A 26,511-nucleotide genomic window follows, 5' to 3' on the forward strand; every position below is an offset into this window, starting at 1 on the left:
CAGTTATTACTATTGTTGCAGATGACTGGCACACAACTGTGGCGGTTTTTTTTTTTCAGTATATATTTTTAAATAAAACAAAAAATTAACCAAATCACATAATCCAAACAGTTTCTCCCAGAACCCTAGTACTAAAGGGATATGTCCAAACAACTGTGCCCAAAAAACACTCTCCAGAAGTTTCCTAATCTTTCAGTTTAAGGGGGAAAAAAATCAACTTTCTGGTCACATCTCTTTTTTTAAGCAAATAAAGAAATTAAGGGGGACAATATGCAACATAGACAAAGACACAAATTCTTCAAATGTTCAAAGTAGCCATTTTGGAACAAGTCACTGAAAAGGGTGGACACTTAACACAAGCCATCAGCACAACTAAAAAGCACCCTCCACATACAAGCTATTTGGAATACACAAATATATTTTATAAATATATTTTATAAAAAATATACACGACTTACTGTGAAGTCGTAGCAGCAGACAGTGAGCAGCCTCTTTTTTTAAGACTTTATCACTGTCCACTTCATATAAACCAAGATCACTAGAACCCTTCAACTTTTGGGACTCATTTGGTTGTTCACCCCACAAAAAGGTGACGATTATGTCAGTAAATAGCATCAAACAGTTCAGCTTTGTATGCATATTACATGTATGCTGTACGTAAAACAAGATATTCTGGTTTAGCTAAGCCCTCCTTAAAGGGCCGAGGAATGAGAGGTGGACCCTTTTGGGCTAGAAGTCTAGCACATGAGGTCAGAGACATCAAGGACATAATGGCCAAGCTACTGCACCACCTGCTGGGCCAAACATGACCCTTACTTCAGATCAGTCTCTTATTGCTCCCATTTTTATGTTAATGACTGGCATTGTCATTTTCTTTGCCCTCTAAACATAAGAACTCCTCTAGAAACCTAAGGTTTTCAAAATAATTTTATTCAAAAGGATATCTCTTAACACTGTTACCAAACTCCAAGCAGCATAAAGATAATTTATTTTATGAAAAATGAACAACAAACACTACATTTAAACCCAAAAGGACACAACCTTCACACTCATGGAGAAGAGAGCTAAATAAGTACTTCCTCCTTACCTGGGCAATGGCTGCTTCATTATCAGCCAATCCCAATAAAAAGATCCTCACTTTGTCAATCTTGACAGGAACTGTTCTCCCTCTCCATTCCACTTCGCTCATGGTAGCTGCCTGTTTGGCTCGAGTCTGAGTGATCAATGACTGAAAGGAAAGTGATTTTAAAAAGTTAAAGCTTTTCTGGGAGACAAGGCTCAAGAAAAGACTTCAGAACTTTCTTGTATTAGTCTTTATGGGACCATACCAACTGGAAGTTGGTATGTGGACTTGCTTCAAAAACAAATTTAATGAGATAAAATAGTTGAACACTTAGACTATTTAGTGAAAAAAACATTTTTGTTGTTGTTGTTAAAGATATAGATCCAAATATTCATATATTAACAGCGATTATCTCTGGGTGATGGAAGTATGGACCATTTATTTTTCTGGACTTTTCCAAAACACAGTGAAAACTTGTCACAAAAATGTACATACTAGATTACCTCCAATTTTTCAGCCAGAAGACCTTCAGTACCCCCAGATCTCAATCTCATCTGCATGAGTTCATTGATAGCTGACTGGTCCCCTGAGAGAGAAAAAGAGCAGAAAATCTCCAAGGGCCTGGTCTGTTCTCTCAAAAACCACGAGATTCAACTGAGACTTAAAAGTTAACTCTTCCCTCTCCACAAGCACATTCAAATGAATATGGCAGTATGAGCTACTCCCTGGAGACAAGTCCTTTTATAAAAAATGAACTCAACAGTAGAGACTTGAGACTGCTCCTGGGAAGTACAGAAGATGGCAGGCAGGAAGCATAAACAAAAGAATTGTCTTCAGTAACTTTCTGCAGGGTTGACTTCAACAGTCCAACTTTGGTCCTCAATCACAACTCATGCCAAGGACAGATCCAAGGGAAAAACACGAAAGTTATATAAATTCTCTAAGCTCTCTGAGACTGAGCGACTACCAAGCAATCTGTCAAGCCACGTGCACCCCCACGGTCCCTGCTCACCAATGTTATAGGCACAGTAGCGGATGTTGGGCGAGATCTCCTCCACACGCTGGTTATACAGCACGGCCTGCTCTTCTGTGAAAGCACTAGCTAGCTTCTCGTAGATGGTTCTGTCAGGAAAGAAACCGCAAGTTTCTAACAACCTTCTTTTAAAATTAACTTTCAAGGAACACAGTGACTAAAAACAAAACAGCCCTCTGAAGCTCTTCTACCAACTACCAGAATGGGCAGGTCTAAGGATGAAACATTTCTTTAGAGGGAAAAAACACGTTCTTTCACAGAAACAAACCTTTAACTTATCTGCAGTCTGAATTTAACTATCAATAAGCCAAAGTGGTCACAGCTTTTGGACAAGAGGACTTACTTGCATTTGTTAAAAGCCTCAATGGCAGCTTTCCATTCCTGATGTTCAAACCGCAGCATTCCTGAGAGGTAAGCCGTGTAAGCCTATAAAGCACCAGGGAAAAGAGGAACTGCTTCAAAACCAAAGAACCAGTGCAACAGCTCCCTTTTCCTCTGCTTGCTAACTTTAATATCCAGACAACAAAGACATTCAGGTTGATTTTATTTTTATTTTTAAAATGTATTTTTAAATTTCATATTTATTCATTTCCCCCCTCATTCTTGGGGGGAGGTAATAGGGATTGAACCCAGGACCTCACACATGTGTAGCAGGCACTCAACCACTGATCTACACTCAACTCTCCTCAAGTTGATTTTAAATGACAGAAACTTACTAATAAAATGACATACACAGGTACTTTTTTATTCGTTTCCTAGGACTGAACTTTAAAATAAAAGAAATTTGTTTTCTTCACTTAACTTAATTTTACTTAGTTTCTGTTAAGTTTACATCAAAAATAAAATATAAATATAAATATCCATCATCTTGTTTAAAAATTCATTTCAAAACATTATTTTGTGAATTTTCCCAAGTATAGGATGCAAGATTTTCAGGCATATCAAAAGAAGCATGAGCTTTCTTGTAGTTAGAGCTAATTATTAACAACTAAGAGCTCAAAAACAAGAGCAAGACTCGTCAACTTCACCTTTTCAAGGTAAGATGAGACATTTTTCCCCCTCTCCCAACTATCATTTTAGTCTCTTTATCTGTTTAGCTGTAGTTTTTGTTTGTCTGTTTTTCTTTTAGGCGGTACTGGGGAGTGACCCTGGGACCTGGTACATGTGAAGGAGGCACTCAACCACTGCTTGGCTCTACTGTAGTTCTGTTTTGTTTTTAAAGACTTATTTATTTATCCTCCCCACCCCCCTGCTGTTTTGAGCTCGCTGTCTGCTCTCCCTGTCCATTTTCTGTGTGTTCTTCTGTGTCTACTTGTTTTTCTCTTTAGGTGGCACCAGGAACTGATCCTGGACCTTCAGGAGTGGGAGAGAGGTGCTCAAGCTCTTGCTCCACCTCAGCTCCTGGTCTGCTGCACCTCTTATTGTCTCTCCTCTGTATCTCTTTTTGTTGCGTCATCTTGCTGCGCCAGCTCTCCACACAGGCCAGCATTCCTGCATGGCTCAGCTCACACCAGCCAGCTTGCCTTCACCAAGAGGCCCTGGGAATCAAACCCTGGACCTCCCATATGGTGGAAGGCAGCCCAATAGCTTAAGCCACATCCACTTCCCTACTTTTAAAATCACATTCTCTAATCTCCACAATAAAGCAAAGCTGGATATTAAAGCACTAACCTGAGCCTCTAACTTGGTCTTGGCATCCACCCGATTGCTCTCACACAAATGTTCCAATTCCTCTGCATGCTTCACAGCTTTGCGTAGGCGAGATAACAAGTGAAACCGTTTTCGGGGTTCAGTGTTGGCTTCCTGCTTGAGCTGCATGGCATAGCTCCAAGCTCTTTCGGCATCCATTAGAACCAAAAGCAAGTATCTAGAGCAAGGAGAGAGAAGGGGAAAACTGAACAGTAAAGGCCAGGAGCAAGAGACTCAAATATATTCTCTGAAGTACAATATCAATACTTTGTACTATCCCTCTCTCTGCCTCTGAACACCAAACCACAACTCCCATGTCAGCATCTCTGACCCCACCCAGCTCAGGTTCCACCTCAGGTTTCTAATCACCAACTGGACACATCTCACTGAAAAGTCTACTACTACTACAAACTTTGCAAACCCAGAATCTTGACCTACTCCTCCCAAATTTGACCGAACCATGGCAGTCCAGGCATGCTCTGGCATCATCTCTGAAGCAGTACCTCCTTCATCCCAGTCCAGGTAGAAACCAAATCCTGAACAATACCCTGAAGTGCTTAAGAGCAAAGGCTCTAGAGCCAGAATGCCCGGGTGGGAATCCCAGTACCATTGCTTACTAGCTGTGTGCATTTAGACAAAGTACTAACCTTTCTGTGCCTTGCTATCCTCATGCGAGAGACATGCAGCAACATGCCTGGAGCACAGAATGGCACTTACTGAGGGCTCCATAAGTTAACTACTATTACTATTATTATTGGGGTGGTACTATTATTATTAGCCTGGTGAATCTTTCTTTAAATTACACCTTGTTTAGTCTTCCTTAAATCACAGCTTGACCTTGTTGTTCCAAAATAAACTCTTTCTCTATCATTAGGGAATCCATATTTCTTTACGTAGTCTCTGGCTCTTCCTAAATTGATCTTGTCTTTTTTTTTTTTTTTTTTTTTTTTTTGAGGTACTGGAGCTGGGGATTGAACCTGGGACCTCATATGTAGTTCAACCGCTTAAACTATATCGGCTCCCCAGTCTCATCATATTTAAACTAGACATCCTGCTAATGCCCATCACTGTCTCCATGTGAGTTCCAGTCTTCAACACCTGCACTCACAGGCTCTACACACCTGGACAGCAGCGAACATTTGTTCAGAGCTTCACGGTTCCTACAGTGCACGGCATCACTGTATGCTGTTTCCCCTGACATAGAATGTTTCCCTCTCATAAATCCTTCAAGGTCCAGTCTCCTCCATGCAGGCTTCCTGCATTACCTGTCAAGTAATGCATGCAAGCTAACCTTCCTTCTAAGACTTCAGAAATCCTAAGCGTTTTTTTTTCACGTGGGGAAGCTGTTTACTGGAGTTTACTGCGAGGAGGAACAAGGCCATATCTCCCTACCCGTCCCCGCCCCTTCCTAAGGCCCTGAGGTGAGTGGGATCTTCCTCCCTTGCCCCCCACCAGACCACCACTGCCTTCAGTACAATAAACAGAAAACAAGGGGGGCAGAGGGTCAAGGGTCCAGTCTTCAGTGGGGAGGGTATGGCCCCTCTCCTCAACCCTCTGCCCTGGCCCCATTTCCCACATCTCCCAGTCCCATTTTTGTTATCTGGTTTTGTATGTTGCCCAACATCTTTTAATAAGACAACAATAAAAGGAGTTCAAGAACTATGACTTTGCAGAATGGGTGTAGCTCAGTGGTTGAGCACCTGCTTTGCATGTATGAGGTCCTTGGTTCAATCCCCGGGACCTCCTAAAAAACAAAACTATGACTTTTACCTCTTTTGTATACGATATGGTATCTAGCTTAGCCCTGGCCACAATCTAGACCAGAGGGTAGCAAACATTTTCTGTAAAGGACCCAATAGTATATAGTTTTAGGCTTTGAAGGTGCTCTCTGTTACAATTACTCTGTATTGTAGAGCAAAAGTAGCTGGAAGCAATACCTAACCCTAAACAAATGGGTGTGGCTGTGTTCCACTAAAACTAATTACAAAAATAGGTAGTAGGAGGATCAATTTGGCCTGCAGGTATGAGGAAATGACCTCACCACCTTCAATACATGTTGCTGGGTAGATTCGTTTTATAGCAAATGTTAAGAACTGGTGCACACAGCATTGAAATACAGAATTCTTCTATAATAATTTACACATGGCTAGATTTCACATAAAATAGATTTAAGCACTTAAAACAATGAAATTGCATTCTAAAAACCTTACCTAATAACTGACAAGGTCCTAATCACTGACTAACATTTACCATCCTACCATAGACCTCTTGGAGCCTCAGTTTCCTCATCTTATAATGCAGGAATAAAAATGCCTATCCCACAGAACCGCTAAAAGAATCACGTGAGAAATTTAAGGAGTCTGGCACAATGTCTGCAACATTTGAAGTGTTCAAAAATGTATCATCAAGAGCTAGTTAGCATCTAGCACTGAGATGGTCAATACCTGTTATCTGTCAGAAGATCTTCAGTAACTTTTTTCCCTGTGAATTTGTGCCTATTGCCCATCTTGAAGTTGAGTGTTTTTCGGAGACGTCTTTGTCTACGGGAACAGTAGCCCCTGCAAGAAACCACAAAGAAAATGATTTTTAATAGTAAGTTTTTTTTCAAAGATTAATTTATTTATTTCTCTCCCCTTCCCCACTCCCCGGTTGTCTGTTCTCTGTGTCCATCTGCTGCATCTTGTTTCTTTGTACGCTTCTGTTGTTGTCAGCGGCACGGGAATCTGTGTTTTTTTTTTGTTGCGTCATCTTGTTGTGTCAGCTCTCCATGTGTGCGGCACCATTCCTGGGCAGGCTACACTTTCTTTTGCGCTAGGCGGCACTCCTTGCGCGTGGGGCTCCCCTATGCGGGGGACACCCCTGCAAGGCAGGGCACTCCTTGCGCGCATCAGCACTGCGCATGGTTCAGCTCCACATGGGTCAAGGAGGCCCAGGGTTTGAACCGTGGACCTCCCATGTGGTAGACGGACACCCTAACCACTGGGCCAAGTCCGCCACCTTAACAGTAAATTCTGTAATAAAGCAAGGTCAAAGATTTGGAGTATTCTCCTTGTTGTTACTATACATACCTCCCCTCATCTTGTGGACATTTACTGAACAACGAAAACATGCAGGGCCACATGTCTGATAATAGAGAAAACACGAAGAGATGGGACACAGTGCCCATTCTCAGGAACTCATACTCTAGCTGGGAAGGATCACCTGATAAAATGGCAGCCAGGAAAAAAAGGCAAATGTCAGACTGAATGGAAAGGACATTAGTAAACATTCTTTTTAACACCTTCAGCTGGGCCTTGAAAGAATAAGTAGGATCCTGAGGTATGTAAAGGAGAGGAAGGGGCATCCTGAGGGAGACTGTGATAGCAAAGACATGGAGAAAGGAACTGCAAACATGTTGGAAGAAAAATGAGCAGGCAATTAGGATACCACCAAGAAACTACCTAAGCATTAGCTCTTATGTGAAGCTGCCTTCTCCTCTGTGCTCTGCACACCTTTGTTCTTACTTTTACCACAATGTACTGCATTACACTACCAGTCCTCACTAAATTACCAACTCCTTTAGTGCTAGATGATCTTATTTTTAAATCCCTCCCTACGCAATGCTTTAGCAAATTGCCTAGCACATAAATGTTCAATAAATTTATTTTGACTGAGCAAATAATGCATTAAAAATTTACCAACACTTAAATCAAAATAATACAACATATAATTTATAATATAGAATGATTGTTAGATGATATTTCAGCCTCTCAGTCCTAAAGCTACCAGAGCATAATTTAATAAAAGGGAGAAATAATAATCTGGGTTAAATTTATGAACTAAAAATTTTCCTAATATCAACTCTATCACTTACCTTTTTATATAAAAATCAAGTGGAACCCTCATACATTATGGGCAGACATATAAATTCATATAAATTTTTCTGGCAATATGGATGCATTTATCAAATCATTAAAAATATTTCTATTTCCTCACCCAAGAGTCTACTTTTATACTATACTTTTATACTGAAGAAATCATCATAAACACAAAGAGGTATGAATGGAGACTCAGAGAAACATAATTTTAAAACCTATAAGATTAGCTACCATTTAAATAAACAACTTGGGGGGAGTAATAAATTATGGTATACCCATATAGTAATTATAATGCAATTAATGAAAATCATGTTTATGGCACATTTTGACAAGCATGGAAAAATATATAAATATTCAACAAAAAAGTGAGATACAAAGTTGCATATACAGTAGGACCAAATTCATGATGACAAAGTGCATAGAAAAAGACTAGAAGACGGAAAATACTATTTGGTGGAAACATATATACAGATACATTTATGTATAAAAGACATAAAAATGGGTTGAAAGGATACACGTCAAACTCATGATACTACCAGGGGACGAAAAGGGCCAGGAGAATGGTAGCAAAAGGGGATTTTACCTTCCTTTGTCATGTTTGTCAATTATGACAATATAAAAGTTGTACTTCAGATATCAGGAATATGGGTATGTTTTATTCTTTATAATTGTCTGCATTTTAATTTCTAAACCATGCTTAAAAATATAAAAGGCTCTTAAACATAAGATGCACAATTTCACTTATAATTAAATGCAGTAGAATTTTTTTAATAAAGGGAAAAATTTAAAAAGAAATTAGTAAAAAATGTTAATATGCTTAGATTTACTTTAAACTTCTATGGTTGAGAAACATTAAACAAAAAAAGTCCCTCCCTTGAGGGGGGAGAATCAAACAAGGAATAACTAACAAATAATCCTTGCCCAAAGAGCTAGATAAAAGGTGGCGGACTTGGCCCAGTGGTTAAGGCGTCTGTCTACCACATGGGAGGTCCGCAGTTCAAACCCCGGGCCTCCTTGACCTGTGTGGAGCTGGCTCATGCGCAGTGCTGATGAGCGCAAGGAGTGCCTGCCACGCAGGGGTATTCCCCGGAAGGAGAGCCGCCCAGCACGAAAGAAGGTGTAGACTGCCTAAGAATGGCGCCGCACACACAGAGAGCCGACACAACAAGATGACACAACTAAAAGAAACACAGATTCCCGTGCCGCTGACAACAACAGAAGCGGACAAAGACGATGCAGCAAACAGACACAGAGAACAGACAACCGGGTTGGGGATGGGGGGGGTGAAGGGGAGAGAAATAAATAAATAAATAAATCTTTAAAAAAAATTTTTTTTAATGAAAATAAAAAAATAAAGATATACTTTTAATGCAATCCCTATCAAAGTGTTGGCAAGATGTTTTTAGATATAGGCAAGATTATTCTAAAATGAATATGGAAAGGCAAAGGACTTAGAACAGCTAAAACAATTTTGAAAAAGAAAAAACTGGAAGGATCAATCTATCTCTGATTTTAAGACTTGCTAGGTAGCTACAGTAATCAAGACTGTGTTACAGGCAGAGCAGTGGAACAGAATAGAGAACCCAGAAAGAGATACACTATGTCCATATGCCTGCCTAGGCGATTTTTTACGAAGTTGCAACAGTGATTGATGGAAGAAAGAAATCCTTTTCAATAAATGGTGCTGAACAATTGGACAACCAGTCAAAAAAATGAATCTTAACCTAATCTGATACATGATATAAAAATTAACTAAAAATGGATCACAAATATAAAATATAAAAGCAGAAGCCATAAAAGGATAAATAAGACTTGACCAAAATTTAAAATTTTGCTCTGTGAAAATTCTGTAAAGACAATGAAAAGCTGGACACTGAGAGAAAATAACTGCAAACCACAGATGCAATAAAGGACCAGTATCTGTAATATATTAAGAATTCTCAGGGAGTGGATAGGTCTCAAGCAGTTGAGCTCCTGCTTCCTACATGGGCTCAGTCCCCGGAGCCTTCTGAAAACTAAAAAACAACAAGCAAGCAAACGAAGAAACCAACTCAGGGGAGCCCATGTGACTCAGTGGTTGAGTGCAGGCTTCCTGCATACACGGTCCGGGGTTCAATCCCAGGCCTGGGAACTTCAAAAGATAAATAAATAATTCTCAAAACTCAGCAGTTAAATAAAAAGAATTAGAAAATAGGTAAAAGACATGAACAGACATCACCAAAGAGGATTTGCAGGTGGCATATAAGCACATGAACATCATTAGCCATTAGGAATAAGCAAATGAAAACCACAAAGTGATATTTGCCATACCCTAAAAGAATAGCTAAAATAAAAATAGTGATGCCACCAAATACTGGCAAAGATTTGGAGAATTCCATACATCAGTGGCGTGAATGTAGAATATTACAGCCACCCTACATGACAATTTGGCAGTTTTTTAAGAACCTAAGCAATGTAACTATAATATGACCCAGCCATGGCACTCTTGGGTATTTATCCCACAGATATGAAGATTTACGTTCACACAAAAACCAGTACATAAATGCTTATATAAGATTTATTTGTAATAGCCACAAACTGGAAACAATTCAGATGGCCAGATGATTAGAGAAACTGTGGCCCATCCATACTATGGAATATTCCTCAGCAATAAAAAAAGAACAGACTCTTCACACATGCAACCACCTGACTGGATCTCCAGAAAATTATGCTGAGTGGAAAAAAGTCAGTTCCAAAAGGATGATTCCATTTAACATTCTTGAAATAATAAAAGTTACAGAAATGGAGAACAAATGAGTGGGTACCAGGGGTTAGGAGGGGGGTGGGGTGGGCAGAAGAGCTGTGGCTCTAAAAGGGCAACATTTGAGATCCCCGTGTAGGTGGAATGTGGTGTGTTGACTATCTCAATATCAATGTTCCAGTTGTGATAGTGTACTACAGCTTTGCAGCATGTCACCATTGGAAGGAACTGTTTACCCAGTTCCCTTTACCGGGTACAAGGAATCTCTCTGTACTATTTTTTACAACTGTGTGTGAATGAATCTACAATTACCTCAGAATTTAAAATGTAATTTAAAAACATGTCATCAATGATCTCCTTATTGCCAAAACTAATAGTCACTTCTCTAGTCTCATATTATGAGATCTCTCAGAATCTTCTGTCAGACTGGCTCCATCTTTCTTAAAATGCTTTCTTCTCTTGGTTTCCTACCTTTCTAGCAGCTGCTTCTCAGTTTCTTTTGTTGGCAAGGTGGATGCAAAACAAGATCTCTTTTATCTCCATGTCTCCCTGGATAATCTCAGGCTTTACCACCTACATGCATAGGATGGCCAAATTTATATCTTCAGCCCTTACTTGTCTGCCAAACTCCAAACTTGTATTTACAAATGCCTGACATCTCCACTTATGTCTTAACAGACCTCTCAAATTAAACATGTCCAAAACAGAATGTCATCTGTATCTTCTCCACCAACTTACTCCTCCTAGTCTCTTCTCATTTCAGCAAGTGACACTACCACTCAAGTTCAAGCTCAAGCTTGGATATATAAATTGTGATTTATTCATACTCAAGCTCCAAACTAGAAACTACCTTCGCTTCCTCTTTTCTTGCCGCCTCAATGTCCAATCTATCAATAAGTCCTGACAACTCTCCTCCAAAATATTCCAAACCTTTCTCCTTGTGAACATCTCCATTGCCAACATCCTGATTCAAGGCCCTATCATCTTGTTTGGGCTGAGATAGCCTTTTAATTAGTCTCCCTTCCTCCATTCTTGCCCCTTATAATCCACCATTCACGTAGCCAGAATAATCTTTAAAAAAAACACTCAGATGCCCTGAGAGGACCTTGTTTGGATCCTGATAGAACAAACTTAAAAAATATTTTTTACACCAAAGAAGAGATACAGATGGCAAATAATTAAATTAAAACCCAGTGAGGCCCCTTTAAGAGCGGGCGGGGTTTGGGAACTACTGATCTTGGAATCCTCTCCATTAGATCCTTCCTTGAGAATTATCACCTACCTGGATTGTCATCGTCCTCGTTACTGGTGGAGTCGTACCTCCAATCTGCAAGCCAGTCTTTGAGGAACACAAGCATCCACAGGCAAGTTATTGGAAATAGTGTGGTGAGCTGGCCCACAGGCAGTGCTGATGCACATAAGGAGTGTCATGCCACACAGGGGTGTCCTCCAAGTAGGGGAGCCCCACACAAGGAGTATGCCCTGTAAGGAGAGCAAAAGTGCGGCCTGCCCAGGAGCGGTGTCACACACAGAGCTGATGCAGCAAGATGATGCAACAAAAAGAGACACAGATTCCCGGTGCTGACAAGAATACAAGCGGACACAGAAGAACACACAGCGAATGGACACAGAGAGCAGACAATGGAGGGGGCAAGGAAGGGGAGAGAAATAAACAAAAAATAAATCTTAAAAAACAAAATAAATAAGTAAAACAAAATAAACAAAAAAACCCAATGAGATGCTACTTCACACCCACTGGAATGGCTAAAATTTAAAGTGCTGGAGAGGATGTAGAACAACAGGAACTCTCATACACTGCTGATGGGAATGTAAAATGGGGGAGTCTCTTTGGAAAATGCTTCGGCAGTTTCTTATAAAGCTAAATATTACTAGATAACTCAGCAGACCCATGCCTAGGTATTTACCCAAAAAAAAAAAGGAAAAATATGTCCACACAAAGATTAATAGGCAAATGTTCATTGCAGCTTTATTCGAAAGAACCCAGAACTGGAAATAACCAATATCCATCAACTGAGGGACAGATAAGCAGAGTGTGGTTCATCCGTACAATGGAATGGAATACTACTGAGTCATAAAATTAAAAAAAAAAACACAAAAAACTACTAACACACACAACAAGGATGAATATCAAAAAAAGCATTTTTGGGAAACGGACTTTGGCCCAGTGGTTAGGGCGTCCGTCTACCATATGGGAGGTCCGCGGTTCAAACCCCGGGCCTCCTCGACCCGTGTGGAGCTGGCCATGCGCAGTGCTGATGCGCGCAAGGAGTGCCGTGCCACGCAAGGGTGTCCCCCGCGTGGGGGAGCCCCCACGCGCAAGGAGTGCGCCCGTGAGGAAAGCCGCCCAGCGTGAAAAAGAAAGTGCAGCCTGCCCAGGAATGGCGCCGCCCACACTTCCCGTGCCGCTGACGACAACAGAAGCGGACAAAGAAACAAAAGCAGACAAAGAAACAAGACGCAACAAATAGACACCAAGAACAGACAACCAGGGGAGGGGGGGAAATTAAATAAATAAATAAATCTTAAAAAAAAAAAAAAAAAAAAAAGCATTTTGTTAAATGAAAGAAAGGCTACATAGAGTATGATTCCATTTCTAAGACAATCTAGAACAAAAGTAAAACCATAGGGATATCAATCGGATCAATTACTGACGGGAGTGAGGGGTGGGAGAAGGGGATTAACTACAAGGAGAACTTTTTGAGATGAGGGAAATATTCTATATCTCAATTTTACAGTGGTTATCTATCTATATGCATTTGTCAAAACTCATCAGACATCTAAAAGAGTGCATTTTACTGTATATAAATTATGTCTCAATGAGCCTGACAAAAAAATAAAGATGGGGACATGTAAAAGGACAAAGTGGCCCACTCAAAGGGGCTTCCACTGACTAAATCTGATACACTATCAGAATGTAACCCACAGAGTAAAAGAGGAAACAGTGAGTATATACAGATACAAATAAACAAGTACGTTGAAAGTTTGGTGAGAAATAAGACGTTTATATAGTTTCAAAGTATTTATTTCTTCACGAAACACTTATTAATTACAAAGGGGAAAGGAGTAATTTCCTGTAGAGAACCTGGCCAACACCACCTTGACAAAGTAATCAAAGTGAACATGAGTACTGGGAAAACCGAAATCAATGCGATGAACACAGCACTGCTTCCGTGATATTCCTGCCAGAGATATATAACCTGAATCTCATCATAAGGAGACATCAGGTAAACCCAGACTGAGTAATAATCTACAATATAGCTAGCCCGTAATCTTCGAAAGTGTCAAGATCTTAAAAAATCAAGACTGAAGAAATTGTTCCAGAGAATAAAGAGACATGAAAACTAAATGCAAAAGACATGAAAACTAAATGCTCAACCAATTGGGTTTCCATCTACCATATAGGAGATACAGGGTTTGATCCCCAGGGCCTCCTGGTGAGGGCAAGCTGGGCCACTTGGGAATGCAGCTCCGTACAGAAGTGCCACACTGCATGGGAAAGCTGCCCCACGCAGGGGTGCCGGCGGATGTGGAAAGCTGGAGGAGCAAGATGATACAGTAAGAGACACAGAGGAGAGAAAATAAGAAGTAGCAGAACAGGGGAGCTGACAGGGTGCAAGAGAGTAATCGCCTCTCTCCCACGCCTGAAGCTCCCAGGATCAGTTCCCAGAGCCACCTAATGAGAATACAAGCAGACACAGAAGAACCCACAGTGTCTCCATAGAAAATATATACTAAAGTATTCAGAGGTAATGAGGTTATCAGGTGGGCAATTTACTTTCAATGAATCAGGGAAAAAAAGTTATCCATAGCTTCGTTACAACTTTTCTGCAAGTCTGAGATTGTTTCAAATAAAAAGAAATTTAAGACACTTTAAAGAAAATCAGGAAAAACGGAATAAATACTGAAGTGGCCTGGGAGTTATGTATCTCAGAAAAAATGTTCTTAATTTTTATCTTTTCCCGTGCGTGTGAACCCCTTGTAAATAGAACCATACTTCAGTTAAGGTGTGGCCCAACTCAATCAGGATGGGTCTTAATCCTATTACCAGAAGCTTTATAGAGAAGGCCACAGCAAGCAGCCAGAAGCTGGAAGTTAATGGAACCCAGAAGAGAAAGAAGATGCCATCATGTGCACTGCCATGTGATAAAAAAAGCCAAGGAACCCCAAAGATTGTGGGCCAGCGAGATTTCAACCTGGGAGGAAGCAAGCCTGCTATCTCCTAAAATCATGAGCCAATAAATTCCTGTTATTAAGCTAGGCCATTGAATGGTATTTGTTTTAGCAGCTGGGAAACTAAAACAACAATATCATTGTATAAATGACTTTTATACAATTTTTATATACATAAAGAAACATAATTTACATCATCATATGACATTGAAGAATTAGTTAATTTGAATAGATGGGATAGTAGTATTATTATGGTTATGTTTTTAAAAGCTTAAGTATTGATGGATAAATGGAATGACTAGGATTTCCTTTAAAATAATCCAGAGGGGGAAAACAAACAAAAAAAACAGGGAGTGCAAAATGGTATAACCACTGTAGAAACTCCTGGGGTGGGGGTGGAGGGGGCTAAGATTAGAAGGGGAAAAGGGGGGACTTCTGAGATGTTAATGCTCTCTCTCCTCACATGGGTGCTGGTTACAGGGGTACATTCAGGTTGTAAAAAATTACTCATTTTCTGTATACTTTTATGTATATAAACTATACTTCAGTATACTATAAAAAGAGAGCCTTTAATAACATACTGAAAAGTAGGGGAGTAAACAGATGAAACAAGAAGGGCAGAAAGTTGATCATCGTGATGACTGAGCAATGGGTTCATGGGAGTTCACTGTACTATTACCTCTACATTTATGTTTGAAAATTTCCTTAATAATTTTAAAAATCAGATTAAAATAGTCCCCCACTTAAAATGCTCTTGTGGCTTACCACCATACCCAGGTTAAAACCTGACCCCATTTTTCTGGCCTGCAGGGCTCTAGGTGTCCTGGCCCGGGGCTACTTCTTTCACTTCATCTCATACCACTAGCTCCCTTGCTTACTCGGCCCCAGCCCTGTTGACCACCTGGTTGATTTCTTAGCATTCAGGTCTCCATGGAATGCCCCCTTCAGAGGCCTTTCCTGACCTCCCCATTCTAAAGTAATGCTTCCTCCTGATCACTCATCTTTTTTACCATAACCTAACATTTTTGTTTATTTAACCATCAGAATGCAAATTCCCTAAGATTAAGAGCCCTTGTCAGTGCCTACAACAGTGACTAGGTAATTGGCACTTAGTAGGTGTTCATAAATGTTTTTCAATAAATGAAGAATGAATGCGAATCTGAGAGGTACAGCATCTTAGTAGTACTTTTAAAAATCAGTTCTCCAAAGCCCACAATACTATAATATTAAAATAGCTGGGTATTTCGGCTTTCAAACTACTGCCTTGTATTACACATAGACATCTATTCTATTTTTTTTTATTCATATTAAATTTTTTTCCATCTTGAAGGCTATCAAAGTTTACCAGTCAAGTATAATGATATCCCCTTATATAATTATTGAATTTAACCAAGACTCTACAAAACCATTAGGTTAAAAAATGATTATCATCTAACTGCCTGCTATTTTCAGCAAGTCTCCAAATGAGTCTGTAATACTGTGGGGCAACATGGATAAAAAGGTTGGATACTTTTATTCATTAGAAAATTTTAAATTTCAAAATTAATCACCTTTTGAGAAATCAATGTGAGCCCAGTGCTAGACTTCCTGGGTACACATTTTATTACAACAGAATAAGTGGGATAAAAGCAAAAGCAAACCAAGTTTGACAACTCCACAATGATTTCCATACCTCACACGTGATACTAACCTGTACCTCTGAAAATCTCCATGCCGTAAACCATGCTGCTGCTGAGATTCCTTAATAATCTGAAGAACTAGAGCTGAGATTAAGGAAAAACTTACAATGGCAACAATCCAAATAAACCAAAACCCCAGGTAATATTCAAGTCAAACCACAGCACATTAAACATTTCTGAAATACTTGGTACATTAACTAATAAAATCTCTTGTAACCACTTTCAATAATCATCTTTTCATAGGACAGGGCTAAGCATATAGAAAATCTGTTTGCCTGAAATGATACTATATCCAAACCAAAAAAAGGAGATTATTAGCCATTTTGGATTGCTGAAATCCAGGAGCTAAAATAAAGCTGGATTCTAAATGCTTACTATGGTTGGGGTGGCTACCAATGACTTAAACCTGGATGCAACTCACTCAAGCAGATTCAGAGTATAAATGATGTGTACTACTCCTTATTTGCATAACCTCCTACACTTGCCAAATCTAACTTTCCTTAACAGCTGTGAAGCTGCACGTGTCCAGCAAGTCAGGCCACAGTTTGCATAAAAATATAATAATAAAGTTGTTCCTTTTAAAAGAAGGTTTGACCAATTCTGCTTTTTAAGAATCTTAAAATATTTAGAATATGTACCAAACTTTAGGAAGCACAATGGCATTTATCTACATTAGTTTTCTTTTAAAGTTTCCTCATTGCTTCTTCATAGATGTACTTAAAATAGTAAACACTAAAAGGACTGCTCCAGTAACTAAAAAGGGACAAGATGATGATCTATGGTTCCTTGCAAAAACAAGGCATTTTGACGTCGACGGTTTGGCACTATATCACCAATTCAAAATGTTAAACTTTAAATCCCTGAAGACTACATCAAGATATCAATCTAAAAGGGTTATTTCAGAAATTCACCTACCTGTTCTCCATTTGTTTATTCAAAACAAAAAGCCACAACCTAGTGTCACGGGCATTGACACAGATGAAAACTGCAAACTGATTCCTCCATTCACCGGAGTCACCCCCAACAAAAGATAATGCCTACAGTCCCTTTAAGAAAGCTATACAGATGAGGTGAACAATCTACGATACTTTTTATTTAAAAAGGACCAAAAGCGTTTCCTCAAAGCAATCTTTGCCTCCACTTTCACTGCATCAAGCTATAATTTTACCACCAAGTCTGAGACCGCTGTCACACAAGAACATTAAAGCGACATATCAAAACTGCAGTTTCTTCTCGCCAGTCCAGTGGCTCAGGTACCAAAGCAGGAGCTCAGTGGTGTGGCCTGAATAGGATCTCCGAAACAAGTCCTCCAACTGGGCAACAGCGGGGAAACTAGAGAAAACTGCCCGCTATCCCTGTGCTGCCTGAAAGAAGACATTCCCCAGCCAGGAAGACGAGGGGGATGCCAGGAAAGAGCAGCCGAAAGACCATGAAACTCTGAATGTCAAAAAGAAAGGGGAGAGAGACACTGCCACCCTCGGCCTGTCCTTCCCAGGACCTGCCGGGTCCCGCCGCCTCGCCTGCCGCCGGCCAGCCAGATCGACACGTAGTCATTCCGAGCTAGGCCCGATTACTCTAGGATACTCTCCAAACTCAGGCTATCCCCAAACTCTTTGTTTGCTTTCGATCCGGCTGAAGGCCTTTCGTTTTCCTTATTTTCCTCTCCCCCGGCACCGCGTCCACTGCCGCTACCGCCGCTACCACCGCCTCCGCCGCCCGGGACTTGCTTCTCGGCAGCCATCTTTCCCCCGCGCCGCAGTGCAGGCCGGGATAGAGGAGGCGGGACCACTGGGGACTCGAGAGAGCGGGACCTGCCCGGACAGGCTGATGGGATAGAGGCGGACTCCCCCGCCGACCGCCCGGCCTGTGGGCGGGAGCGGTTTGTTGGATCGCGCATACACGTGGTCTCGGGTTCTGGAGCCCGGAATCATGGCCAGCTTGGCGCGGGGCTCGCGGGTTCGGGGAGACAAGTGGCTGCTAAGGTCTTCTCGAGAGGCCTCCTCTGCCTCCCGTCCAAGAGCTGGAGGAGCCGGGATGGCCTCCGTACCTCCTGCTTCCCCGCTCCGGGATTCCTCGGGACTCGGGATATGATGTTCCCACCCTACTGTCACGAAGCACCCTGTCTTTGAGGGATCTCCGCTGCCTGCCCTTTCCTCTGGACCCATGGTGAAAATGCGATGACCGCAGGAATCGCTGGCAACGTCGTCAGTATCCCGAGGCAGAGATTTTCTCAAACTGCTTGAGACCTCTGTCATCTTCTCAGGACTTTGGGGCAGACAGTCCAAGGAGGGAGAAGTGATGAGGCAAGGGAGAAAATGAATTTTTGCTCTGCAAGACCATGCTCACTGCAGGCTCTGGAATGGAAGTCCTGGCCCTCTAATCTTAGCCTCTATTACTGATTGGGAGATGCTGAGCAAGAGACTTATACTCCCTCTAAATCTGGTGCCTCATCTGTGAAATGGGCATGTTCTAGTTTGCTAAAGCTGCTCAAAAATAGGTACCATAAATGGGATGGCTTTTAACAATGGGAATTTATTAGCTTACAAGCTAACAGTGTCAAGGCCAAGAAAAATATCCAAATAAGGTATCATCAGGGGATGCTTTCTCCCAGAAGACTAGCTGCTGGGAATCCTGGACTCCTCTGTCACATGGCAAGATGCATGGCTGCATCTCCTGGTCTTGCCTATCTCTTCCAGATTCATTGCTTTCAGCATCTTGCTTCCATGGCTTTCTCTCTCTTGTCTGAATGTCAGCCATTCCATACATAAAGAACTCCAGTAAAAGGATTAAGACTCAGCTGGACCATGCCTTAACTGAAGTAACCTAATAAAGAGGTCCTATTTACAATAGATTTACACCCACAGGAATGGATATTTTAAGGACATACTTTTCTGGGATACATACAGATTCAAATCATCACAGGGGACAACCAATTAAACTGGTTGTTATTAAGACTGAATGAAATGAAGCATTTAAAAAGTAAGTCTCTGAACTGAGAGAAATCTCCCTAAGATCGGGAAAAAGACAAGCATGGCTCTTTCACTACTGCTATTCAAAGCTGTACTGGAAATTCTAGCAAAAGCAATTAGACAAGAAAAAAATAAAAAAGAAATAAAATGAAATTGTAAGGAATGAGTAAAAAGTAAAAAGAAATGAGTAAAACTATCTCTTTGTGAAAATGACATAATCCTATAAAGAAAAATCCCAGAATATTCACAAGAAAGCTACTAGAGCTAATAAACAAATTTGGCAAAGAATAAGGGTACAAGATCAATGTGCAAATCAGTGGTGTTTCTATACACCAGGGAAGAACAATCCAAAAAGGCAATTACAAAAATAATTCCATTACGTTAGCATTATCTGGGAATAAATTTAACCAAGGGGGTAACAGATTCGTACACTGAAAACTAGAAAACATTGCCGGAAGAAAGTAAAAAAGACCTATATAAATGAAAGACATCCCCGTGTTAATGGTTTGGAAGACATAATATTGTGAAGATGTTAATACTGCCTAAAGTGGTCAGCAAATTCAATGTAACCCCTATCAGAATGACAACAGCCTCTTTTGCGGAAATGGAAAGGTGGTCTTCAAATTCATATGGAATTGCAAGAGGTCTCAAATAGCCAAAACAATCTTGAAAAAGAAGAACAAAGTTGGAGGAGTCACACTTACTGGTTTCAGACTTTACTACAATAATTAAAATAGTGTGGTACTGCTAAGTACAGGCATATAGACCAATGGAATGGAATTGAGGATCCAGAGATAAATCCACATGTCTATGCCCAGTATTTCTGGCAAAGGTGCGGACTCCATTCAATGGGGAAAGAATAGTCTCGTCAAAAAATGATGGACTTCTCACACTCAACATACATAAAAATTAATACAAAGTGGATTAATGGGAAGCAGACTTGGCCCAGTGGTTAGGGTGTTCAAACCCTGGGCCTCCTTGACCTGTGTGGAGCTGGTCCATGCACAGTGCTGATGCATACAAGGAGTGCCGTGCCACTCAGGGGTGTCCCCACGCAGGGAAGCCCCATGCACAAGGAGTGCGCCCCATAAGGAGAGCTGCCCAGCGCAAAAGAAAGTGCAGCCTGCCCAGGAATGGCACTGCACACACGGAGAGCTGACACAACAAGATGACACAACAAAAAGAAACACAGATTCCCGTGCCGCTGACAGCAACAGAAGTGGACAATGAAGACGCAGCAAATAGACACAGAGAACAGACAACTGGAGGGAGGGGGGAAGGGGAGAGAAATAAATAAAATAAAATCTTTAAAAAAACAAAACAAAACAAAAAAACCAAAGTGGATTAATGACCTAAATATATGAGCTATTATTATAAAACTCTTACAAGAAAACATAGAGAAATATCTTCAGGACTTGGACAATGGATAGATTTTCACACTATATGCAAAAACAACAAAAGAAAAGATAAAATGGACCTCATCAAAATTAAAAACTGTTGTGTATCAAAGGACATTTATCAAAATGAAGAAACAATCTTCAGAATGCGAGAAAATATTGGAAACCATATATCTGATAATGAATTAATATCCAGATTATATAAAGAACTCCTACAACTCAACAACAAAAAGACAATTAAAAAATAGACCAAGGAGTTGAACAGGCATTTCTCCAAAGAAGACATTCCAGTAGCCAATAAGCATATGAGAAGATGCTCAACATCATTGGCTATTAGAGAAATGCAAATTAAAACTACAAGGAAGCAGATGTGGCTCAAGTGATGGGGCCTCTGCCTACCATATGGGAGGACCCAGGTTCAATCCCTGAGGCCTCCTGGTGAAAAAGAAGAGAAGCATGCCTGTGTGGTGAGCGAGTGCCTGCATAGTGAGGTAAGTGCCCACACGAGTGCCTGTGCGGTGAGCCAAGTGCCTGTGTGTCAAGCCGAGTGCCTGCACAGCAAGCCAAGTGACCACGCAAGTGCCCATGTGGCGACCTAAGTGCCCGTGTGGCAAGCCAGTGCCTATGTGGTGAGCCGAGTACCTGCACGAGAAGTTGAGTACCCACATGGTGAGCCAGTGCCCACATAAGTGAGTCATGCAGCAAGATGATGACACAACAAAAGAGAGACAAAGGGGAAAGTCACAGTGAAGCGCAGCAGAGACCAGGAACTGAGTTGGCGCAATTGACAGGGAACTTCTCTTCACATCAGAGGTCCCCAGGATCGAATCCTGGTGAATCCTAGAGGAGAAAGATGAGAAAGGAAGACAAAAAGAGAAACAGATACAGAAGATCACACTGTGAATGGACACGGACAGCAAAAACAGCAGGGGAGGGGGAGGGAAAGAGAGGGCGGAAGGGAAGAAGAGAGGGGAGGGGAGGGGAGGAGAGAAAAAAACCTGCAATAACATACCCCTTCATGCCCATATTTTTAAATGGCTATAATTTTTAAAAATAATAGTAAATAACAAATATTGGCAAGCATGCGAAGGACGCACTTTCATTGTTGGTGGATATGTAAAATGGTGCAGGCTCTGTGAAAAAGAGTTTGACAGTTCCTCAGAAAGTTAAACATAGAACTAACAATTCCACTCCTAGGTATATGCCCCAAATAATCGAGAGCAGACACTTGAACAGACATTTTAAACCAATGTTCACCACAGCATTATCCACAAAAGCCAAAAGGTGGAAACAACCCAAGCGTCCCTCAACTGATGCACGGATTTAAAAAATGTGACCTATCTATACAATGGAATCTTATTCAGCCATAAAAAGAAATGAAGATTTGATACATGCTACAACATGATGAACCTGGAAGACATCACATTGAGTGAAATAAGCCAGACACAAAAGGACAAATATTGTATGATTTCTCTTATATGAAATACTTAGAATAATCAAATTTATAGGACAGAAAACAGAATAGTGGTTACCAGGAGTTGAGGGATATAAATGGAGAGTTATTGCTAAATATATAAGAGATTTAGTGTGGGGTGATATATAGTCTAGAAATAGTGGTGGAAGTTACATGGTATTGTTAGTACTTAATGTCAAAGAATTTCCCACTTAAAATGGTAAAAATTATTTTCTGATACATAAAATTTCACCACAATTAAAAATTAATTAATAAAAAATAAAACAAAATAAAAAACAAAAAAGAAAAAATAATTATAAGATTTTTAAAAATTAAAAGTCTTTGTGTATCAAAGAACATTATCAAGAAGTGAATAATTGAAAATCATATATCTAATAAGGGATTAATTAATATCCAGAATATATAAGAACTCCTACAGCTCAACAACTGAAAAGACAAAGAACCCAACTGAAAAGTGGACAAAGGATTCGAATAGACATTTTTCCAAAAGATATACAAATGGCCAATAGGCACATGGGAAGATTTTCAATATCATTAGTCATTAGGAAAATGCAAATCAAAACCATGAGATAACACTTCACACCCTCTAAGATGGTATTTTAGTTTCCTAGGCTGCTTAAGCAGATATCATGGAATGTGTTGGCTTAAACAACAGGAATTTATTAGCTTACAGTTCGAGGCCATGGGAATGTCCGCATCAAGACATCTTTAAGAAGACTGGTGGGAAGCGGACTTGGCTCAAAAGAGAGAGCATCCGCCTACCACATGGGAGGCCCACGGTTCAAACCCAGGGCCTCCTGACCTGTGTGGAGCTGGCCCATGCGCAGTGCTGATGAGTGCAAGGAGTGCCATGCCACGCAGGGGTGTCCCCCGCGTAAGGGAGCCCCACGCACAAGGAGTGCGCCCCATGGGGAGAGTCACCCAGCGTGAAACAAAGTTCAGCCTGTCCAGGAGTGGGGCAGCACACACGGAGAGCTGACGCAGCAAGATGACGAAACAAAAAGAGACACAGATTCCCAGTGCTGCTGATAAGGATAGAAGCGGGCACAGAAGAACACACAGCGAATGGACACAGAGAACAGACAACTGGGGCAGGGTGGGGAAGGGGAGAGAAATAAAAATAAATAAATAAATCTAAACAAAAGAAAAAAGAAGACTGGCTTCCGGGGGACAGCTGATGGAGATCCTTGGCTCCTCTGCCACATGGAAGGCACATGGTGGAGTCTGCTAATCTCTCCCTTCTCTTCTGGGTTTTGTTGCTTTCAGCTTCTTGTATCTATGGCTTTCTCTCTGTGTGTGTTCATACCATTTATAAAGGAATCTAGGTGGATTAAGGTGAAGATTAAGGTGAGTCACACCTTAACTGAAGTAGCCTCATCAAAAGATTCTACTTACAATGGATCCACACCCACAGGAATAGATTAACTTTAAGAGTATGTCTTTCAAGTGTGCATACAGCTTCAAACCATCATAGATAGCTATAATCAAAGAAATGGATATGATAATTGTTGACAAAGATATGGAGAAACCCTCATGCATTGCTGCTGGAAATGTAAAGTAGTGTAGCCACTGTGGAAAACAATTTGGCATTTTTCAAAAAGTTAAACATAGAATTGCCAAAGGACCCAGAGATATACCCAAAAGAATTGAAAGCAGAGACTTGGACAGATACTTGTACCCCAATGTTCAGAGCATAATTATTGACAATAACCAAAAGATGGAAACATCACATGTCCATCAACAGAAGGATGGATAATCTTTTAAAAAATGAATAAATTGAGTAGAATTTGGAAAAATAAAAATTAAAAATTAAAAAATTAAAAAATAAAATATATTTACAGAGAGATTTGAAAAAAAAAACAGAAGGATGGATAAACAGTGTGGTATATACATACAATGGAATCTTATTCTGCCATAAAATAATGAATTACTGATACATGCTAACATATGGATGAACCTTGAAAGCATTATAAGTGAAAAAAGTCAGACACAAAAAATCACATTTATGATTCCACTTCTAGAATATCTAGAATAGGCAAATTCATAGAGATGGAAAGTGGATGATAAGTTACCAGGGACGGGGGGAAAGGAGCCTGAAGCCCTTAATGGGTACAGAGTTTTTGTTTGGGGTGATGGGAATGTTCTGGTAACGAATGGTCCTGATAATGGATGATGGTTGCACAACATTGTAAATGTAATTAATGCCACTGAATTATATACTTAAAAATGTTAAAATGGGGAAACGGACTTTGGCCCAGTGGTTAGGGCGTCCGTCTACCACATGGGAGGCCCGCGGTTCAAACCCCGGGCCTCCTTGACCCGTGTGGAGCTGGCCATGCGCAGTGCTGATGCGCGCAAGGAGTGCCGTGCCACGCAGAGGTGTCCCGCGCGAAGGGGAGCCCCACACGCAAGGAGTGCACCCTTAAGGAGAGCCGCCCAGCGCGAAAGAAAGTGCAGCCTGCTGAGGAATGGCGTCGCCCACACTTCCCGTGCCGCTGACAACAACAGAAGCGGACAAAGAAACAAGACGCAGCAAAAAGACACAGAAAACAGACAACCGGGAGAGGGGAATTAAATAAATAAAAATAAATCTTTAAAAAAAAAATGTTAAAATGGCACATGTTCTGTGGTATACCTGTTATCACAATATTAAGGGTAGTTGAGACCTTGCCCGGTAGAATAGGAATCACAGGGTCAGTGAGGGCCAGTGAGTCTTTGTAAGTCCTGTGTCATCGTTTGGGGCACTGTTTTTTTTTAATGCAAGGGCAAAAATCTTTGTATCTGAGGAAAAAAACAAATTTTCTTTCAATTAAAAGGAAAATAAAAGACAATGAGGTCAAAAAAATTTGTTAAAAAGGGAGGAGGAAAGGGAAAGTAAGTTTCCCAAAGTTATGGTCATGGCCGATGGGGTTAACTACCAGGGCAGATGGCCCCTCTTTGGAAATGGTGTTTATGTGTGATGAATCTGGACTCAGATGGGATCTCCCTTCATAAGACTTTCATGCTAATGTGCTGGAGGTGCAGTTAATGTTGGGGTTTAAGATATATTTAGGGGATTTGAATCTCTGGACTGACAATGTGATAGCCAGATCCTGAGCCTCAACAGGCTCCAGCACCTACAATCTGATTTATTGGACTTACCACACTCAGCTAAGATGGAGTTGAAGAAGGACAACCACCACACCATGGAGCCTAGAGTGATTACAACTGAAAATGGGAGGATTGCATCCAGCATCCAGGTGGAATCTGAGCCTCCTCTTGACATAGAGGTGCAATGGACACAACCAATCCAATGTCCACATAGAAGAGGTGGCATTGGATTGGGAAAAGTGGACATAATGGACAAAGGGTATGGGGAAAGGCAGGAAGAGATGAGAGGTGGAGGCGTCTTCGGGACATGGAGCTGCCCTGGATGGTGCTTCAGAGGTAATCACCGGACATTGTAAATCCTCACAGGGCCCACTTGATGGAATAGAGGAGAGTATGGGCCATGATGTGAACCAATGTATATGAGGTGCAGAGGTGCCCAAAGATGTACTTACCAAATCCAATGGATGTGTCATGATGATGGGAACGAGTGTTGTTGGGGGGGGGAGAGGGGGGGGTGGGGGGTGGGGTTGAATGGGACCTCACATATATATTTTTAATGTAATATTATTACTAAGTCAATAAAAAATAAAAAAATTTAAAAAAATTAAAAAAAAAAAAAAGTAAGTTTCCCAAATGTCCATCAATTGATGAATGGATATACAATGTGCCATATCCGTACAATGGGATATTATACTGCCATAAAAAGGAGGGAAGTATTGATACATTTTACAATATCTATGAACCTTGAAAATGTCATGCTAAGTGAAAGAAGTAACACACAAAAGGCCACATATTTTAGGATACCATTTATATAAATGTCCAGAACAGGCTGATATACAGAGACAGAAAGAAGATTAGTAATTGCCTAGGACTGGGCCAGGGGGAGTAGAAAAGATTAGAGAGTGATGGGAGGTGGTTAAAGAGTAGGAGTTTATTTTGGGGGTGATGAAAATATTATAAAATTGATTATGGTGATACCGGTACAACCCTGTGGATATACTAAAAACTGTTGAATTTTACACTTTAAATGGGTGAATTATATGGTATTTGAATTACACCTCAGTAAGACCATTCCAAAAAAAAGTTCAGATGCTCTGCTGAAAACCCTGCAATAGCTCTTGGTTCTCCTCAGACTAGAAATGACAGTCCTGACAATGGGCGGAATTCCTACAAGCTGTTTCTCACTTCTCCTGGCAATCTCTCCCTCACTCAACTCAGGGCTTACCAGCCTCCTTGCCTTAGAGCAGGGGTTCTAAACAAGGGGTCCATGAGCTTGAAATGAAATTTTTAAAAAGATTATTCTTGTGGGGCTGTGTTGGTGTGCAGGTG

At 40.8% G+C, this 26,511-nt stretch overlaps 1 protein-coding gene across 2 annotated transcripts in view; it reads right to left on the bottom strand.

The window, feature by feature from the left end:
- SRP68 (signal recognition particle 68) overlaps nt 1-18,025 on the bottom strand; it is a 44,607-nt gene extending 26,582 nt beyond the window's left edge. Inside the window, exons 1-8 of one of the 2 annotated variants that reach the window (XM_004454450.3) lie at nt 17,837-18,025; nt 16,264-16,330; nt 6,230-6,343; nt 3,768-3,963; nt 2,440-2,522; nt 2,076-2,185; nt 1,567-1,649; nt 1,088-1,228 (exon numbers count right to left, since the gene is read on the bottom strand). In XM_004454450.3, coding sequence (XP_004454507.1) covers nt 1,088-1,228; nt 1,567-1,649; nt 2,076-2,185; nt 2,440-2,522; nt 3,768-3,963; nt 6,230-6,343; nt 16,264-16,330; nt 17,837-17,993 — 951 coding nt within the window. In that variant the 5' untranslated portion in view covers nt 17,994-18,025. Of the gene's footprint in view, nt 1-1,087; nt 1,229-1,566; nt 1,650-2,075; nt 2,186-2,439; nt 2,523-3,767; nt 3,964-6,229; nt 6,344-16,263; nt 16,337-17,167 lie in introns of both variants that reach the window. The other variant, XM_071210823.1, reaches the window with a different exon arrangement.
- Nucleotides 18,026-26,511: the final 8,486 nt, after the last annotated feature.

This window comes from Dasypus novemcinctus, chromosome 21 (genome assembly GCF_030445035.2).
Source record: "Dasypus novemcinctus isolate mDasNov1 chromosome 21, mDasNov1.1.hap2, whole genome shotgun sequence".
In the NCBI taxonomy this organism is placed as follows: Eukaryota; Metazoa; Chordata; class Mammalia; order Cingulata; family Dasypodidae; genus Dasypus; species Dasypus novemcinctus.